The 16126-nt window shown below is 43.9% G+C and overlaps 1 protein-coding gene across 4 annotated transcripts in view; it reads left to right on the top strand.

Annotated features, from left to right (window-relative positions):
• The first annotated feature begins 2009 nt into the window (after positions 1 to 2009).
• Positions 2010 to 16126, top strand: part of GPCPD1 (glycerophosphocholine phosphodiesterase 1) — a 43592-nt gene continuing 29475 nt past the window's right edge. The window contains exons 1-4 of one of the 4 annotated variants that reach the window (XM_048296769.1): positions 2010 to 2194; positions 10634 to 10719; positions 14423 to 14507; positions 15444 to 15537. In XM_048296769.1, the coding sequence (XP_048152726.1) occupies positions 10671 to 10719; positions 14423 to 14507; positions 15444 to 15537 (228 nt within the window). In that variant the 5' untranslated portion in view covers positions 2010 to 2194; positions 10634 to 10670. Of the gene's footprint in view, positions 2195 to 2734; positions 2840 to 10633; positions 10720 to 14422; positions 14508 to 15443; positions 15538 to 16126 lie in introns of those variants that run through there. The other 3 variants (XM_048296766.1, XM_048296768.1, XM_048296767.1) reach the window with 3 other exon arrangements.

Below are 16126 nucleotides of genomic sequence, written 5' to 3'. Positions count from 1 at the left end.
CTTTTCCTACTTGCTCCACACTGATGTATATCTTTAACAAAATGAACACATGAGTGTTTCTTGAATCCATTTAGGGCCTAAATTGTAATTTTTTTGCTACAGTGAATTATTGAAGGGAATGCAATAATAGTTTGACAAAATAAAGGCCTTTTTTTGAAATTAACACTAGGGCTGAATGAGACCAAGTGTTACACCTTTAGTTTTTAACAGAAAAATAATGTTACGATTTTACAATATCTCTGGCATGACATCAAATTTTTGAAAAGTTTAACACACCAAACCATGTTTGAAAGTGTTCATTTCTATCCCAGCTTTACATCAAATTCCTTGAACTAATAAATCTTAAAACAGGGAATAGAAAACAAGTAGACAATTGCTTTTCTAAATACTGTTTTCTCTAATATGTCTTCATCCTCTTTCTTCACTCAGTAGTGAATACACCTGGAGAGGTGATGGCTCCTAATGTTTTCCTAAATGCCAAGGGTTTGTAACTAGAGTAGCTCACATCCGAGTTTAACAAGGGAATCACTTTCCAACAAGCACTTTCCACCAACCCTCCCTCCTCCTTACCCAGAGGAATTCCTCTTATCTTTTTCACTTCAAAATGAGCTGCTTTCAGCTACAATTTCCTTTTATTGCATGCTTCCCCCACCTTTCTTTCCTTGAAGTTTGCAACACTAACATGGAGACCTCAGCAGTTTAGAAGCATTACACACTTTTCTGATATACAGCATCAGGTATTAACATTACTTTTCCCTACAGCACCCCGTGGAATGTCACAAATTGCTTATAAACACAGCTAGATCTGCAGGGCATGAATGAATGGAAAATAGTCCTCTATTTAAGTGACAGATGGAAGGACAACATAGAGCAGCACTCCTGTAACAGCACTAACTTCCAACACAAGACAGGATAAATGGTTTCTCTGCACAGAGTGAGGAACTGGTGAAATTATCACAACTTCATGGCTCAGCTACAAAACAGAGCACAACAAAAACGCAGAGAAAACCAGTTCCCTTTATCTGCTAATATGTTGTTGGGTGAATTCCAGTGGGCTACCTTTGTTGTCATAAAATCAGGTGTTAGGAAGGCCACCAGGTTGGGGGTCCTAAATGCAATAATAACTTTGAGTGGAGCAAGTCTCCCCAGGGTCATCACACAATGGTCTCATCTATCCTGAAACAAATGTATCACACACTCTGCCTGCAGGTTCAAAACTCCAGCATGGGCATTCCCACTATGGTTTGCCTTGGCACCAGTGCCATGAAGTTGTGTTTTTAGCTGTATCACAAATTACAGTCCTTTGGCTCATGTGACTGGGCATGGGGGTAGCCAGACAAAAAAAGAGACAGACCCTGCACAAGTGCAGAGATGTTCCTGGGACGCCCAAGAGAGATGTTTTGGGAGCAGGGCAGGTTGGCTCCTGCCATCCCACATTTCAGTGGCTGATAGAGGCTGAAGGCAGGGCTGGGACACCTGCACAGGCAGGGCCTCAGGAAAGCACACACAGGGACAGATGGCCACCATCAAAACAAGTGAGATCAGAGCCCTTGAAGAAAGGGATAGCTCCTGCCCCCTTATACCACCAAAAAAAAAAAAAAAAAAAAAAAAAAAAAAAATATATATATATATATATATATATATATCCATCGTGTCCTTGGTACAATAAGCTCACAGTGAGCTTAAACCATCACAAAGGGCAGGGTAAAAAGAAGGGCTCCCTGTCCTTAGGGCAGCCCTTACACTCCCAGGCTGGGTATAGAGGACACAGACTACGGTAGAGTGATCTCTGAGAGTACGAGGACGGTAGCAGAAGCCTCGGCAAAGCTACGCTGCCCTCACAACCGCCGGACCCAGCACCTCCCATCCCTGTGGGACAGCATTCCCTCAGCGCCACGGCTTTTAAGGGACGGCGCGGGCCCCTCCCGCCCTCCCCGCGCGGTCCTGATTGGCTGCGGCGGGAGGGGCGGGGCCAGGGCCGCGGCGGGTGACGCGTCAGCGGGGCGGGTCACGTGGCCGCCCCATCCCGGTGCGCCCGGGGGCAGCTGGATCCGGGTGCCGGCCACGCCGTCCCATCTTCTCTTCTCTCTCCCCCGCGCTGTCAGGGGCCCCGGGCAGCGCGAAGGAGAACCCGCCCAGCGCTGTTCGCAGCCCCGCACGAAGGGGTGGGCAGCCGGGTGCAGCGCTCGGCCAGGTCAGTGCATGCCGCCGGCTTAAGGGGCGCAGGGCCAGCAGGGGTGCGGTAGAGCGGTGTGGTGGCGGCGGGGGCAAGGGGCGGTCGGTGCGCGCTCCTGAGGAGGTCTTGGAGCCTGTAGGAGGTCGGGTCGCGCTGCGGCGTCGGGAGAGCGCTGGGGGAGCGGCGCCGCGCTCTCTGAGGAAGGTACCGGGGGGATGGCGCGGGGAAGCGCTGGTGCTTGGCTCTCGGGAGAGGGGGGTAGGGTAGAGCTCCCCCGCCCTGCGCAGGCGGCCACAAGCCGCCCCCCAACCCCCGTACTCCTCGCAGCCCCCCTGGGCCTGCCCCCGCTCCGTGCACTCCCCGCGCCCCCCTCAGCCCCGCCCCGGGCCCGCCCCCTCCCCGTTGCTGTCGAGGAACGGGCCCGACCCCGACCCGTCCCGTGCCCGGCTCTCCCCGCGCTCCCATTGGCCGCGGCGGCTGCGGGCGGGGCCGCAGGCGAGGTCACGTGGCCGGCGGGGGGCGGCTGGAACCGGTTGGGGCCGCGCCGCCCCCTCCCCACCCCCGGCGGGCGGCCCCGGCAGGAGGGGCGGGGAGCCCGGGCTGCGCCGTCCGCAGCCCCGCACAAAGCGAGCGGGGACGGGGAGCGCCGCTCCGCTCCCCAAGGTTGGTCAGTGCTGTCGGCCGCGTGTCGCGGTGGGGCTGCGCGGTGGCGGAGGGGGGACGTTCGGTGCGGCTGAACGCTGTCTGTTCGAGCCCTGCACGGAGAGGGCGCTGAGGGAGCGGTGCCGCACTCCCCGCGGGGCCGGTGTGTTGTCTGAGAGGACGTGGGGGAGGAGCGCGTCGTGCGGGGACCGGGACGTGCCCCTCAGGTTCCCTGAGAGGCGGGAAGAGCGAGGCTCTGTGTGCCTTTGTGCGGCCCGCGGCGGGGCTGCTGTGATGGGAGGGAGGCGGGCGCATCGCGCTCCCGGCGCTGCCTGGCCGGGCCTCGGCTGTCACCCGCTGAGGTGGCTTGGTGGGCTGCGGGCCGGGGAGCGTGGGGCCAGCGGCTCTGTTTGTTTTCGTCCCCGCCTAAAGCGCTGGCCCGGGGCGGTCCCGCGGCTGCGGCATTATGCAAGCGGCCGGGCCGGGGCGGGCCCGGGGACGTGGCGCGCCGCCTCCCGGCCGGGCTCCCGCTGCGGGCGGTGCTGTGCGGGCGGCGGGGAGCCCTCGGTCCGTGTCCCGCCGGGCAGCGAGGGGCGGCGGGGAGCCCTCGGTCCGTGTCCCGCCGGGCAGCGAGGGGCGGCGGGGAGCCCTCGGTCCGTGTCCGGCCGGGCAGCGAGGGGCGGCGGGGAGCCCTCGGTCCGTGTCCCGCCGGGCAGCGAGGGGCGGCGGGCTGGACGCACTGCGGCGCCGCTGGGCTCTGCCGGGCGTGGGGGGTGTGCGCTGCGCTGCTCTTTGTCTCGGCTCTGGACTGAAGGAACACAGCGATGATGCTGCCAGCTCGTGGTTTGATGTTATTGATCGCATAGGCGCTAGTGAGGCAGCTCTAGATTAATCTGAACTTTAAAAGTTAATCTCCTACCTACACCCTGACCAGGCACAGGAGGCACAGATTCGTTCTTCCATTTTTCTCTTTTTCCTTTTAAGTCAGTAGCTTGTATTGTTAATATTAGTGTTTTAATTTATCAAAGCACGCGATGTTAGATGGAGGTTAGCCTTCAATATATTTTAAGTGTTAATGGTAGGGTGAAATAGTTGATAAGTAGAATAATTTTTTATCATATATATTTTTATTCTAGCACTGCTTCCTGTAAAATAACTGTATAAAATATTAAAAAAATAGAAGAATGCTGTTGGTCTTGAATAGACACTGGTAGGCTGAGCTGCCACATAATTAATCTTTCAGTAAAGCACGTTGCTCCTCAACAGAATGGATCCAGGCTTTGGAAACCTGTTACAAAAGTGGTTTGTTGAGAGCTGTGGGGAGCATTATACATGTTATTTGTCCAAGTCGTTCCTAAGTGAGGAATGCTGGTGTGATCACAGAGAGCTAAATTGCTCCCTGCCTAAGATCTTGTCAGCCATACGTTAATAATAAACAACACTTCAGAAAAGAGGAATCAGACTGATGCTGTTCTGTTTCACTTACAAACGTGCCCCAGCTATTTCCTGTCTGTTCCAAGAACTTTGCAAAACTGCTGTGACATAGCTGAGGTGGAAGAGTCTGTCACATGGACAGGTATTTACCAAATGCTGAAAAGAATTAACTTATTGTTACTTAAAACAAAGCGGATACATTGTAGGTGAACAGATCTTGTGTTTGTTTAGGGGTCTTGTGTTTGGTTACCAGGGCTGACTTGGCCCTGCACATGGGGAGCTAAATTGATACTGAAAATAGAATCTTAAAGGTATTTTTCTCAATTGTTGTGTATTAACATGATGTAATTTCAGAAGTATCACTTGGGCTTTGCTGCTTTCTAAATGTCAGCATAAGCCTGTTGGTAAAATTTCAGCCTTTGAATCAGACCAGCATGTCCAGATCTTCTTGCAAGTTTGTTTGTTGTCCAGTGTTAGCACTGCAATGCAGGAGAGACCTGCTGACTTTCTGGTCGTCCTTGCTCCTGCAGTCAAGGTGCAGCGGGGGGGAATGAGGGGGCAGGAAGAATGTTCTCGTTGTTTGGTTAAATATGAAGGAGTTGATGCTGTAATGCTGTTTCTAAAAATTCTCTCCCAGTTGTTAGAGGGAATGCCCTGACAAATATATCCTCTGACGCTGTTCTAAAATCCAAGTGTTGTCAACTATTGTTACGTAATTTCCTTACATACCCCATTTGTTGCTTTAGATGTATTCTGTAATATCTCATACCTTATTAGGACCTACCACATGCAACGAAATCTGTTCATCATACTACAAGATTAATCCAATATGACTCACTGTCTTTGGAATGTTACAGTCTGCATCTTAGGCTCGCATCTTTTCTTTGTTCAGCACAGCAGCAGATCTGATGCATGGTGGATTTTCTATTGCTGTGTGTTGCACAGCTTTTAAGAAGTTAAAATCTGAGCACAGGACCTTCTCCAGCAGTGCTTGGCAGTGTTCATATTCATGGTTCATGAAGGAGGCTGCAAGGGGTGCTCTGTGTCAGCCCCGGTGCTGCCAGTGTGCCCTCCCAGCTGTCAAATGACTTGGCTGGGACGGTGGCACCTTTTCCCTGCTTCAGCCCGATGCCTTAAGGAGTTGGCCTCTCGTCGGTGTTGATACATCTCATAAGTCTCTTTTCTTAAGGTGGAGAATGTCATCTTAAAATGACAAAAGGAAAAGCCAAAATACTCTAGCCTTCTAGTCCTTCCCCTTTTTATCTTAATATGCAGAAGACGGAGAGATATTTTGAAAAAATTGAGCATGTTTACTTTTTGGGTTGTGCACTTTCAGGACTGTGCACCATGATCTGTGATGAAACGTGTGCTAACATTATGAAAGAGCCTGTTCGTGCATAGACGGTGCTGCTGGGTTGACCTTGGCTGGGTGCCAGTTGCCCACCAAGCAACTCTGTCACTCCTCAGGGGGTTGGGCAGGGGGAGAAAGGTGGAAAAAGCCTCAGGGGTCCAGGCAGAGGCAGTTTAATAAAGCAAAAATCATGTATGCAGAAGCAAGGGGAAACAGAAGATTTTATTCTCTACTTCCCCTTTAGGGAAGCAGGGCTTCAGTATGTGTAGTGGTTGCTCTGGAAGACAGATGTCTTAAATAACAAATGCCCTCCTTTCTTTTAGCTTTTTTTTTTTCCCCTTCTTTTTTCTTCCTCTTCAATTTTTTTTTTTTTTTTTTTTAATCTGTCCATCTCTGAGCAGATGCCGTGTGATAAGGAATGTCCCTTTGGTCAGTTTGGGTCACCTGTCCTGGCTGTGTCTCCTCCCAGGATCTTGCCCACCCCCAGCCTCCTGGTGATAGTGAGGAATGTTGGAGAGACAGCACTGATGCTGTGTGAGCACTACTGAAACTCCGCTGTGTTATCGACACCTTTCTAGCTGCCAGTACAAAGCACAGCACTGTGAGGGCTGTTGTAGGGAAAATTAACTCCCTCTCAGCCAGACCCAATACGATGGACTTCATTTTTCTGCAGCTAACTAAGCAAATTCAGTAATAGAGCAGTTAAAAGCATCCTTACACTAAAAATCAGGTGTTTGAAAGTACTAAAATGCATTCCAGATACTTCGTGGCACCTGTGTTCTACATTGTCTCATTTTAGTTGTCTAATTACCTTTGAAAAATCCCATTAAGTACCTATAAAATTTACTAGCTTAAAAAAAATCACTCATTAAAAAGGTATTTTGTAAGCTGTATTTTTGATCTCATTAGAACAATCTGTGTTGTGTATTATCCTGTCATTTTAAAATATAATGTTACCTAGGACAGTTTCGGGTTGATAGCTTTGCATCAGGAATTTTTACTATTAGTTTATTATAGAGATTGGTGGCTTTTTGTGGGGAGAGAAGGGGAGAAATGGGACACATTGGTGTGAGTCTGATGCTTTCTTACCAGCACAAGTATCAGCCAAATGCTGATTATCTTCAATGGATATGCTAAGTGTAACCAGCCATTCTTCAGCCCTTGCAGTCAACTTAGAGTTGATAAAATCAGCTTTTCATTCAGATCTGTCGAGGTAGTTGCTTGAAGTGTTCCCTTCCTAATTAAGAAAGCCCTCTGTCCATGCAACAAAGTTCAAGGCCTTCAGGCTTGTAAGTCTCCACAGTTTAAAAAAAAAAAAATCCCATTGTACTTCAAGCCTGCCCTTTGGACCACTAGAATCAAAACTTGTTCAAGTTGCTATTTAAAATATCACTCGTATTGAGTAGAGAGCAGGTAATCTGGCGTGGCTGCTGTGAATTTTTATGACTGAAATTTGTTCAGTGTTTGTCATCTAGGCTGTTATATTCCAGGATTGCCCCAAATTACTTGGTGTGTATTTAGCTAAGCCTGAAAAAACATGTGAGATATGGTACAGCAAGCAACCAGCACCTCTTAAATCATATTGGAAAGGTTAGGGAAATTGAGGGTGGGGTAGAATAATCCACTAAAGCTGAAAGCTTGTGAAGGGTTTTAATATTTCACCAGCCCTGTAATCCAGAAGGTTCAAATGAAATTCAAGCTTTGAATGAATAAATTAAGTCCATGTCCTGATATATTTTTGAGTACAACCAAAATATATTTTGGTTTTCCCCATCTATGATGACCTTTACTACCTCATTTTAGAGGAGAACTATGATAATTTGTGATACTTTAATAGTTGATTGTGTTATGCCATCTTTTCTTCCTTACCTGTATTTTCTAGAAACTGTCTTTTAGAATCAGGGAGGGGAGAGTTTGGATTTTCTATTATTTCCTTCCTATTAATGTTTTATGGTTTTGGTCGTTTTGGGTTTTTTTTGTTGTTGGTTTTTTTGTTTGTTTAGTTGTTGTTTTTTTGTTGGGTTTTTTTTTGTAGTGAAGTGCTGATGAGTCTCTGCCTGGGTGATGTGTGGGTGATGTGTCTTCCCCGTGAGGAAAACTGAGATACAAGTGTTCACTGCTTGCTTGCATGTGGTTGAAGTCTGTAAAAGCTGACTAAAGAGAGGGAGGAAGTGGGACACAGGAAGAGGAGCAATTGTTTGCATGCAGGTTACCATTTGGATCCCTGTAGCTGCAGCAGATGTGAATTCAGCTTTATTACTTTTGGGCTTAGAGGTTGTTTAAAGAGGATTGTTGCACAAGGATTTCTAGTTTGTATATCTGCTCAATTGATTTTATTAATATTTGCTGATCAGGAAGTGTTTATAATTTGCTTCAGTTCCCCACGGCAGTTACAACATGACCCCTCTGAGGGGCCCTGAGGAGCTGAGGATTTTTTGCATTCTCCTAAAAATCCATCTTTACAGGTGTGGGGAGCAAGACCTGGTTTTTCCTTGCTGTGTGTTTGCATTCAGTGCTCTGCTAGAAAAGATGTTTCTTCAGAATGAGGGGTGGTACTTTGACCTTAAATATAAGTGCAACTGTACCTGCAGTTCTGCTAGAAAAAAACGTGCCCTTGCTTGGTAAAGTGGAATTTTTCTTTTCCTCATACATCCCTTGGGTAGGTTGAGTAGGTTTTTGAGATAAAATGCATTTTGGGTAGAATTTTGGCAATTTTACAAAGCCAGTTTATCGAAACCTCCTTGCAACTGGCTACTGCTATATAAGAAAGTAAAACGGTTTTACTAGGCAGTTTAGAAAAAGTCCACACCTGTCTTGCAGGTGGGTACATAGAATTTTTACAAGATTGGCTAAAAGCTTTATAGACTTAGGAGGATTTTGGATGTTTCTCTAGGAACATTTGGGTAGTTAGTTAATTTGCAGTTGGACAGACATGCTGGTTTTTGTGAAGTTTAATTTCGAGCCGTTGCATTGGCTTTGGAAACAGCTTTTTTTTTTTTTTTTTTTTTTTAACAAGCCAAAGGCATGTTCTTGCTTTGTGGAACTGGGTGTAGGCTTCAGCTTTCGCTTTCCTGCTTTGTAGACTTTTGCAAGGCATTTTTGCCTACTTCATTTCCCCTTTGGCTCCTCTGTCCTTTCAGTTAAAGGCTGTTGAAGCAAGGGCAGTTGGTGAACACCGCCAAGCCCCTGACTACTCAGCACCATCATAAATGCTCGCTAGTAAGTTATATTCTCTGCATTACACTGAGATTTTTTTATCATACTGGACCAGTTTCATGAGTCCAGTCTCAGTTTCAGGACTGAAACTTGGCTGTAGTTCTCTGTCTGTAAATAACTGCTAAAAATAAATGCTAGAACGTGTCACTTAACACACACACCAACTAATGACACACACGTGAGAAAGTTCCTCAAGGGAGTGCCCTTCATGGAATTCCTGTTTATCAACTGTGCTTATTTCTACCTTCAGTAGTCTGGGATTTTATCCTTTGCAGAAATGTGACTTGTGAAAGACAAGACAAGTGCAGAATTGGAGTATGTGACCAGAAACATGTATATTTCTACTATTTTCTTGCTCTCATTTTACCACTGAAAAGTCATCTTCCTTGACATGGAGAGGGAAAATAAAGGAGGAGAAAAAGGAACGTAAAGTAAAGGCAACTGTAGTTATAATAGGAATAGAGGAGAGTTATAATTGAGAGGAGGAGGAGGAGAGGAAGACCCAGAAGAAACAGTTCTGAAGGTTAAACACCTGCAATGACATTCTAAATGCCCACAAGGAATGAGGTTTGGTGATGATCTTCCCTCCTGCCCCATCTGGTATCTGACTATCTTTTGCTTTCAAGGCGTGTTTAACTGTCCTGTGCCCTTTGAAGGCAAGGGCTTCCCCTTGTAGTAGTAGAGTTAATGAAAAGCAGATTTTTCTTTGGTGTTGTTAGTTCTTCTTGATGCTGTTATTAAAGCTGCTATTAAAGGATTGCTGACCAAGATTGTACTGAAATAAAGTGCTTTTTGTCCTGTTCTAAAATAGCAATAGTAACATTCTACTTGCTTGGTTAAACAAACAAACAAACAAAACACACACAGAACAAAAAGCCCCCCACAGTGATGTAAAAAAATGGATTAATTGAAACCATTGCAAAGTTTATTCTGCATATAATTAGTATAATTATTTTCTAGCCCATGTCCAGATGGCTATACTTGGGTGATGACAGTCTAGCAACATCTGTGTGTGGACTTTGCTTTGACTACTGCTTTTGTAAATAATACAGGAGGATATGATACATCAATAGTGTTTCTGCTGTAGTGGTGAGAGTGGGGTTCTGCCAGGTTTTTTCTGTCAAGGTGGTGTGTATTGGAGGAGAAAATTGAGGCAGAGTCAGTCCTCCAGCTGCTGTCCTGGCTACAGGCAGTCTCTCCCTGCTGTGCTGTTTTGAAGGCTGTATGGTGCTTCCAGTTGCTGCTCGTGCTTCCTGTGAAAGGCTGGAAATACAGGGGCAGAGTCTGCAGTGGTGAACAAATGCCAGCAGAGAGCTCTCATCTGTTATGGGTTGTTCCCCCTGTTCCTCAAGGTGGTTGTGCTGCTCTGTGATAACTTCCTTGTGCTTTGAAGAGGATGCTGAAGAATAGCACAGATGAGGCAGAAGTTACTGTTTGCCAAGGGTCATAATCTTAAATGTGTTAAAACCTTTCAGTGGCCTCCTTGGAAGCAAAATTAGCCAAAAAGAGAGTTTTGAAAAATCTCAGCTGAAGACTGATAAATGCTGCAGGATACTGATTCTTGCAGATGATATTTGATTTAGTAGTATTTTTCTCGTGCCAGTGTTGCAGTAGTGCCTTCTGCAGCTGGATGCTGTTTCCTGGGTCTGCACCTGCTTTTAAAGAGCTTTCTACTGCTACTGCTGACTCAAACAGTAGTTATCGCAAGTGGCTTGCTTCCTTGTAAGTGGTGGGATTTATGTTTCCTCTTACTTAGAACAGCAACAAATGTAGTGATTGTTCCTCAAATTACTATCTTTTTCCTCCCACTATAGGAGATTTCAACTATCGTGAGACAAAAGTTTTGCAGAAATGACCTCTTGTCAAGTCACTTTTGAAGTAAGAGGATCATCAGCAGCAGGTACTCAAATCATGCTTTTTCCATTTTGTATGGTTTACCTAGGAGAAAACTTACTAGAAGAGTGTTCAAAGGCTGTCTTGTCTGTTTTTCTCAGAGATAAAAGTATGTGTTAGTTCAAATACCAAAATTATAAATCATTGTAAAATATATTAAGACATTTCATGTATGAATATGAAAATGAGAATTGGGAAATAATTTTTACCTCTTTCTCCAAACAATTTCATCATGTGCTAGAGATTTTGATTCTAACTGACATGGCTATGATTGGTTTAAAATCTTCTCTCCCTAGTATCTTTTTATTCCCTGGAAACGAGCATTTGTATTCTGAACCATGATATTTAGGCACACATTGACATGTTTGTTCTGTTTTTTATTCTCTCTGCATCCCTGTTGAAAGTTCTCACAAGATGTGACCTCTGGCAGAAGTTCAGGACAGAAAAAATATGCAGCTTAATTCAGTATTCTGTCTATGCAAAAAAAGAGTAAAATAACTTCTGTAGTCCAAATGAGGAACACAAGGTATCACATCAGGTAGAACATGAAGATTTGGTGATTATTTGGTGATAAATTGTGCATATTACACTGATCTTCATCTTCAGGGACTTGGAAGGAAGGTGGTGTGGTTTAACCACAGCTGGTAACTAAGGTCCACACAGCTGCTCCCAGCTGTGCTGCTTCCCAACTTCTTATGTACCCTCAGCCCCCTCTCTGGTGGGGTGAGAACAGAAAAGGCCTTGATGCTGTGAGCACTGCCCAGCAGTAACTGAAATATCCCTCTGTTATCAGCACTGCTTCCAGGACAAATTCAAAACACAGTCCCTACTCACTAGTGTGAAGAAAGTTAACTCCACCCCAGCCAAAACCTGCACAGAAGTTCACCAAAAAAGTAACTGATGGTTGCCTAAGAGAAGCAGATGAATGTGGGAGCAGATTGGCAAAATTCCTGTGACAGGCCAATACCAGATGGCAGAAGTGTCTCCTGTAGTTGGTGGGGAAGAAAATGATAAAAACATTTTACAGGTTTTGACATCTGCCCTGTGTTAGACCTCTCCTGTGTTTCTCCCTCGTGATTTGGCATTTGGGAACTGAAAACTGACAGTGTGGACATAAAGCTGTTAGTAAGGAGTAGAGCTTCTTATAGCCTTCTGGAGAAAATTTTAGATTAGATTGCCCTTTGCTCAAATGAGACTGTACAGCACTGGTGTAGCTGTACCATGGAGTATTGCAAGCTATGCTCTCTTTGTCCTGCTTGCAGTATTGCTTCCACAGGTGTGATGGCACTGTCACTAGCAAAGCTGGCTTTAGATGTATAACTTCTTGTACTAATAATATCTGCAATGAAAAGTAGGATTAGTGAGAACTAGATCCTCAGTGGCTGTTCACAAAGAATTATCTGGAAATACGGCATGAAGAGGTGACACAAAAGGCTGCTTCTGCTTATGATAATATTGGTATTGTTGGGATTTTTGTTGTTATTGTTGGATCAGTGAGGCTGTTGCAGTCTTTGAGTTGGGGCAGAAGGCTTAGATTAACCTTCTTGCTGTAGCTGAAGGAGCTCTGCCAGGAGCAGCCTTGAATTCCATGACAAGGAGAGGGGAGAAGCTGAGGACCCCTGAGCTCAGAACATAAACCCAAGATAAACCCAAGCCAAATCCCACTGGTTCAGAATTGCCTATGAGAAGGCAGTTTATTATGCATTTCCCTTTGGCTTTACTGGGATAATTAAGGCAGTGTTTTACAAATCCTAGTTCAGCCTCAGTGTGATTGTTGAAGGGAGTTTGGGAGTGGCTGCCTGTCTGTGCTAGTTTGGAAACAAACCAAGGGGACATCCCAACTCAGAACTACAATTTAACAGGAAAAGTAACAGAAGGTATCTCCCAGAGGGAGTTACCAGGGATGTATCCTGGAAGAGATAAAGAACGCTGCTCCACCTGGTTTTAACAGTTTATGAAGGTGGTGATAGAATACATACCCGTGGTTGCATCCTATGTTGTAACCCAAGACCAACATCATATTCAAGTGTTGCCTTTTGTGTGTGGCTCCTTAGTGAGTGAGAGGTGGTCACTGGATGTTCACACGTTTGTTTAAAATGGGAGCCCAAAGAACTATTCCAGCTGGCATCTATTAAGAGGAATATAATTAGATGGCACTTCAAAGTTTGGCTGTCTGTACATGAAGATGTGCTAAGTACTGCTGTTTTAGAGGGTCATTAAAAGAATTTTAGCTTCTTTTTAATATCTCCACTCAGAAATTCTACCTGTGTGGTATTCAGGTGGTCTTCCCGCTTTATCTCCTCCCTGCAAAAACAAATCATCATGTGCTTCAGGATAGGGTGGAAAAGAGAAAGCACCTGACACAGGCAATTTTTTGCAGGGAATTGCATACTAACTATACTCAGAATGCAGATGTTTGTCTGTATTTGTATGCTTACAGTGAGCATCCAGAAAGCTTGGGCTTCTTTTTTTTAAGAATTACAACAGAAGTTTAAAAAAAAAAAAAAAGACTGAAATTCAAGGTGTTATCTAAAATTATTTCAGTAAGCTGCTTTCAGAGAAAAATTATCTTACTTTCTATCTTCTGTAGACTTTCTCCAACCCCTGAGTCTGCAGAGGTTTCTTTCATAAACAGGCCTTGTAGTATCCCTTATTAGTTTAACTGGAGAAAATGGACATGATTTTAGAGGCATAAGGACATCCTCAAAACTGTAACTTTGTACTCTGAAGTGTCAGCTGTGCTAGTGGCTTAGGAAAAGGTAGTGTACGCTTGTTGCATACAGCTTATCTTCTTTGTATCTTGGGATTATTGTGTCCCCCACACTATTCACTTGAAGAGCAGGAAATAAGAGTAGTAGATGCTTGCATCATTCTTTTCTAGTGCCTAACTATACTTTAGAACTCCATATTTTCTCATTCTGCAACAGCTTTTTATTTCTTATGTCTAAAAATCTTGTTGAAACCCTGTAAGAGCAAAACACAAATTTGTTCATTCCATCAGTATTTATAACTGTTGTTCTTACATATAGGTTTTATATTAAAAACAAGGGTAAGTTGCAGTGGTCACTTTCAGATATCCCAAAAGTAAATATACTGTTGTGACCTTTTGGATTCTGTATCTATGTATGCATTAAGATAAGTGTGACAATTTCGTGTGGGTTTTTTGTGTGACAGTGTTACGTTTTGATGTTCGGTAAAAACTGAAAGCATAGCAGCAAAATTAACCTTATTTCTCTTGGAAATCAAATGAATTGGATATGTTGCCTTGGGAATAATGCTAGCAACCTCCCGTTTGTCTGTGCTTTCTAAATTGTTGGTGTGAGTTTGAGGCAATATGTACATATATTAAAAAATACAGAGTATCTAGGAAAAGAACTCTGTTATCTTGAGATTAATCATTTTACTGTGAAAATTTGCCTGCCACATTCCCAGAGATGTTTTGAACAGCATTACTTAGTATCAATTTGGAAGCCAACCCCTTTAAGGGCCGGGGTTGTCAGTAGTCCCTCTCTCAGATCCTTAGCATGGTGAAGAAAATGCTGTTGTAGTTTCGGGTGGGGTAACACTCCTTTCTGAACAGACAGGAGGGATTTTAGATGAGTGATTCTGGTGTATATATTTGAAATACTTGAAAGTTTGACTGTGGGTGTACTTTTTAATGTCATCTAGCCTGGAGTAATAATGATTGTGGGGTTCTTTCTGTTTTTTAGGAGAGGTTTTTGCAATATGCGGGAGCTGCAGTGCTTTGGGAAATTGGAATCCCCAAGCCGCAGTGGTCCTCCAGCCTGGGGATATGTAAGTTGGTTGTGATTTTTGGTTTTGTTTTGGGGATTTTTTTCTTCTTTTTTGATTTTTTTTTTTTTAAACTTGTTCCATTTGAAGTAGCACCAGAGTTCTGGAGCAATGAATTTATTCTGACTTTGAGTTTGTAAACTCTTGAGCTGCATGTACTGTCAGTAGCACTCCCAAATTTCTTGTGTTGCCCTTGAGCATTTTAAATGCTTAGGAATATGTTTAAGACAACATTAAACTCGGGTGTGCTTTTCTAGTTACAGATGATGCTTCTGCAGTTGTGGCTGGCATTTCAGTAGTTTAGCTGTAGACACTTTGAATAGGAAATTGCTTTGGGACAATTCTCAGTCCCATGGCTATGCAGCAGGTTATAGGAGATGTATAGGCTAAAAAGAGGGTAAACACTATAAACAAGTTATTATTGTGCTAGAAGGTGATGGGGAGAAGATTATTTAAACTTGAGAGTTGCATTAAAACTCTTAGGGAGAGGGATATGTGTATAAACATGAGTGTACATAAAGGAAGTTTAAATGCAGTGGAAGAATTCAGTATTTTCTTAAAATGGTGCCAGCTTATGGCAGCTCCTGTGATGCAGGAAAATACGGCTTGCAGGCTGTGTTTGTAATTCTGTCGGTGACTTGCTGTGTGATCTTGGATGAGTCTCTGAATTACTTCATCATGTTTTCTCCATCTGTTGAATGGAGATGAGAATTCTTGCTCTCTTAGAGCACTTCAGATATGTCAGTCAAGAAGTGCAGTTTCAATTCTAAGTACATCTTGTGTTTTGTGCATGTTTGACTAAGCTACTTCATAGTAACTTTCCTTGCAACAATACACTTGATTTTATTTAGAATATTACTTAGACATATACCTGAGATGGCTGTTAGGCTGTATTTTGAAACATTTTTTTTTGGTTGGTTGTTTATTTTTTCTCCACAGCACACGTGACAAAACATGGAAAGCTACCGTAGAGCTTCCAAGAGGAGTTCCTGTTCAGTATCGGTATTTTAAAGGATACTTTCTAGAACCTGAGGTATGTACAACCTTTTCTACTTTGAGTTGTCTCATCCCTAGTGAAAATTCCCATACTTGAAATACAAAAGGATTTCCTGAGTTAAACATGAGATTTTTTTAGAAATAAGTCTTGAATTGCAACATGTGAAACATTAAGACATTTGTGGAAATACTCACAGTTCACTTCTGGAAATACATGACCATATGCTGTTAACTTTAATTATATTCTCTCCTTTCTTTTACCAGTGTTAGTGTTCTAAAAATTTCAGTGGTAAAGAAATCCCTGACATTTTTTATAAAGCTTAAATAATACGGTGAAGTTCTCATAGTTAGAATTGAATATGGGCTTCAGCAGGGCATGGATCTCAAGTGATCCATGGAAGGAATGTGATAGTATGTGATATCTATAGCTTCCATCCTATATGATAGGATGGAAGCAAGTGATAGTAGGAGAAAAATGATTAGTGTAGGAGGTGTGTTAAAATTTGCCTGATTTACTACAGTTTTTGAAATCACTGCAGATTTTTTTTTTTGTGAAGCATGAGAAATATTTACCAGATTTTGTGCTGCGTAATTTAACATAAATTAATCTCTTGAAGTGAAAAGGT

The sequence above is a fragment of the Corvus hawaiiensis genome, chromosome 3 (assembly GCF_020740725.1).
Source record: "Corvus hawaiiensis isolate bCorHaw1 chromosome 3, bCorHaw1.pri.cur, whole genome shotgun sequence".
In the NCBI taxonomy this organism is placed as follows: domain Eukaryota; kingdom Metazoa; phylum Chordata; class Aves; order Passeriformes; family Corvidae; genus Corvus; species Corvus hawaiiensis.
Note: the sequence above shows the minus strand (reverse complement) of the source record. Positions and strands in the feature narration are given on the sequence as shown.